Below are 4,040 nucleotides of genomic sequence, written 5' to 3' on the forward strand. Positions count from 1 at the left end.
ATATACATACATACATATATATCGTATATTAGTTACAAACGTTCCAATAAAATCAAAAATTTATTCCAGAGAATGTAGTAGATTAGTAATATAATAATAAATACATTAAAAGGACTTTCATCAACTCGGCAGGAAGTACCCCAATAAAATATTAACAGTTGTAGTGTAAAAGAGATTAACAGTTTTAAACGAATTTAGCTGTCGCAGATAAACTTGACATATTCTGGAACAATATTATCTATCAATCTATTTCAAGAGAAATCATTTTTCAGTAATTAAAATGGAGTTGACATTTTAATTACTGCAATCATAATGATACTTAAAAGAATAATAGGTTAAACTTATAGTAAACATGGAGTTTTGTTGACATATTTTGGAATAATGTTATCAATGGATTTTAAAAGAACCTAGTTTCCAGTTACTAAAATATATTTTCAGTGATTTTAGGACTTATATCAAAATTGTAGTTTTGTTAAAGCGTGCTATTATTATAACGACACATTTTGCTACTTCTATACTACTTCTATATGAAACTGGCTTGGCGGGGGGGAGTAAACGTATACACGCTTATAAAAAAAAGACATAAACGTATTGACGCTTATGTGGGATTTGGTTAGAAAATTTATAAATATATAATTTTTATAGAAATATTTATATAAGTATGGATAAGTATATAAAAAAGAAATTGTTGATGCGGTTGTCTTTATACTTAACTGCTCTGATGTGTCTACGAAGTCTTCTGAAAGGTTTAACACAAAGTTCTCCTGCGTACTTCTGATGACTTGGAATGTTAAGCACTATGTGCCCCTGCATGCATGTGATGACTTTAAGTGTCGATCACTAACTGCCTTGCTTGTACAAACGAGTTTTTTTATACTCAAATGACCGAAACTTTCGTGTAGCGCATCGGTACATTTGCCGTTGGTATTTTTGATACTTGTTGTGTTTTGTTGCTATTGTTCTCCCGCGTGTAATTTTTATGCTTTGTGTTTTCGTGTGTTTTTGAATTCGCCATGCTTTGTATTTTGTTTAACAAAAACTTATAAATATAAATAATAAATAAATGAGGTACGTGTATTATTTATTTATTCAAATATACTTTATACTCCTTATGAATATATATTTTTTTTATTTTCAACTTGATTCATGTGGTGTATTTATGGTGTTTATATATAATATATTAAATAAAAATTGATCAACTTTTATTTCAGATAAGCACTACACACTGGTGGTTACATGTTGGTCGGAAATTGGTAAAAATTTCCATCCTTACACTATTTATATACATTATCAATTGAATATGGTCAAAAATATAATTAAAACTTTAGACGGTTTTGTTTAAAATTTTTAGTAACTTATAAAATTTCATTCAGTTTTTAAATTTATTAATTAATTCAGTTTACATACTTAGCGTCTTAATTATATATAATTTTTAGCATCAGGTAGTTTTGGTTTTGATTTTTAATTTACTTTTCATATATTGAGATTTGTATACCGTATACTATACATTTTATTTTTCCAAAAATTTAAATTAATTAATAAATGGTATTACAAGAATATGATAATCTGCAATTAAAACATTATATACTAAAATATTTGTGTTAATAAAATAAATATAAAACCGTTGCAACCTTAAAACTTGCAATCATATCCACATTTTATAGTCTTCTTTTTCAAATTCTGTCTAATTTGTTTCATTTCATCACTTGCCATTTCTTCCGGTGTCATCGTTGCAAGAGTTTTTGGAGATACCACACCCCTTATATAATTCAACCGTAATGCAGGATTTTTAGGATCTTTTAAATTAAACACCCTTGATCGTATTCGACGTATATATTTTTTATCGATATTTCTAAATACATTATAAATAGCGTCCTCCAATTCTGCAGCCAATTTTTCAAAATCTGTACAGCCTTTGGGTATACCGTCGTCAAACTTAATCGCATTACAAAGCATTTGACGACACTTAGTGCGTATAGCATCCTTCATACCATATGCTAGCAATAGAAGTACATTTGTTGCTGATGGAAAGAATTCAACATTTTGTTTCTCATTTTTTTCACGCTTTTCTTCCTTAAATGACGAAGACGAAGACTTTTCTGTTATCATCTTCGGTAATGCAGAAAAGTCATCAGCATCAAGCGGTAATCTGATGATGTTAATAAAAACATTATTGGCACGTGCTTTTTCAACCAAGTATCTCCACTTTTTTATTATTGTTTTAGCTAACGAAGACACTTCCCTGTCTTGTTTACGTCTCCGTAATTGCCTTACTAATATACTAATTTGTGTACTTGCTAATACGTCTATATTAATGTTGAGTGTTTGTAACACTCTTAGTAGACCGAGTACCTGTTCTTGACCAGTGCCAAAATTTGAGATATTGCTCAACTTCTTTTGAATTTGTAAAACTTCCTTATAACTCATTCTTGAAAAAGTTTTAATTCTGTAAAATAGTAAATAATATATTAAATATCAATTCTTACGTACTTAATTCAACTTGAGTTGTTTGATTTTACAATGTGTTGTATGAAATAGAAGTTTTTTGTGGAGAGTTAGTAGTACTGTTATATACCAAGACGCTAAGTTTTAAATATATCAAGTACCTCACATTGCAGAAATGCCAACCTCATATTTAAATAAATACTTATTTTTTAAGAAAAATAATAATAAATATTTATAAAACTTTTTTTAGTCAAATTCAATTTGTTCATACCTGTGCTACTCTAACTCTTTGGTTTCAATTGCTCACTTATGTAACTGTGGTGAATTTTTTCTCACTTTTTTTCTTACGAATTCTTCTCAGCTGTGAAATTACGTGCGAGTAATTCAGTTCCTCTCTATGTTGAATTTTTCATGATATAAAAACGACGAACTCGAATGAAGTGACAAAAAGGCAGTGAGAACATTCCCTCGTTACATAAGGGCCATGTTATGCAGAGTGTCTAGGGCACGGCATGAGTAAAATTGTTGTTTTTTTCAAAGCAAATTTTGAATTTGAAAGAGTGAAAAAACAATATGACCGTTCAAACTCCGGCACGAGAGCCGGCGTATTATTGCCTCGACACTAAGGCAAAAAAGTATTGTTCAGTAAAAAATTTCAGAATTTGTGCCTTTTAGTAGCAACTTACTTCACTTTCAGTACGTTTTGGAGAAAAAATGGCAGTAAGCAACACAGTCTATTTTATAAACTGCTAATAATTTAATAATTACACTTTCCGATTTTAAGGGAAGGTGTATAATTTTGTAAGTACTGTTAATAATAATTATGAGATAATACTCGTATAATAATAAACAATATACTGATTTTTGGATTTGGCTGCACTGTAATAATTACAGTCTCTATTAATTTTTTTTTGGTGGCAAATTGAAAGTAAGCATATCTACATTTTCTTTTAAATTTAGGCACAATCAAAAAGTACCAAAAAGTAGTAGAAATAGAAAATTGGCAATATTGATGTGACAGTCTACATATCATGCATTTTCGGCATGGTTCGAAAGAGCGAATTTTGCCGTGCCCGAGAGACTGCATAACATGGCCCTAAACGATTCACAGATGTGAAGTGATCCTATATAGTAATTTTTTTCTACTTAAATCACATATATTATAATAAATAATTTAACTTTATAAAATATAGAAAATATAGAAAATATAGAAATATAATTAAAGTATTTTTAATGTTTCTCAGGAGAATATGATGAGGCTGAAGTGAACTTCATTCGCGCACTTTACTCAAGCATTCACAAATGAATACAGAATTCACTGTTTATAGAAAAAATTATTAAAAAGAATAGAAGAAACATTATTGGCAGAAGAATTATGAGAAAGCAGTACTTCCGGCAACAAATCCTTGCGTAATGCAATTTTTACTTTTCCGGTCACGTACATAAAAGTAAATCAATTAAATTGTCGTAAATTACATTTTTCTTTTTATTTTCTTTGCTGTTTGCACAGCAAAGTGCCTTTGCAGAGTGGCGTCGTCAGAATGTGCAGAGCACAAACTTAGAAAATTTCAGACTTAAATAAATGCTAATATTTT

At 29.3% G+C, this 4,040-nt stretch overlaps 1 protein-coding gene across 1 annotated transcript; it reads right to left on the reverse strand.

Moving 5' to 3' along the window:
- Window positions 1-1,506: 1,506 nt before the first annotated feature.
- Window positions 1,507-2,442, reverse strand: LOC119670310 (transcription elongation factor S-II-like). The gene has a single exon (XM_038080520.1). The coding sequence runs from the start codon at window positions 2,425-2,427 to the stop codon at window positions 1,633-1,635; it is 795 nt and encodes a 264-aa protein (XP_037936448.1). The 5' UTR covers window positions 2,428-2,442; the 3' UTR covers window positions 1,507-1,632.
- Between the last annotated feature and the right edge of the window lie 1,598 nt (window positions 2,443-4,040).

This window comes from Teleopsis dalmanni, chromosome 1, assembly GCF_002237135.1.
Source record: "Teleopsis dalmanni isolate 2A chromosome 1, ASM223713v2, whole genome shotgun sequence".
Lineage (NCBI taxonomy): Eukaryota > Metazoa > Arthropoda > Insecta > Diptera > Diopsidae > Teleopsis > Teleopsis dalmanni.

Bases quoted from the DNA above. Each gene is read 5' to 3' on its own strand.
- LOC119670310 (XM_038080520.1), bottom strand. From the start codon at position 2,427: ATGAGTTATAAGGAAGTTTTACAAATTCAAAAGAAGTTGAGCAATATC.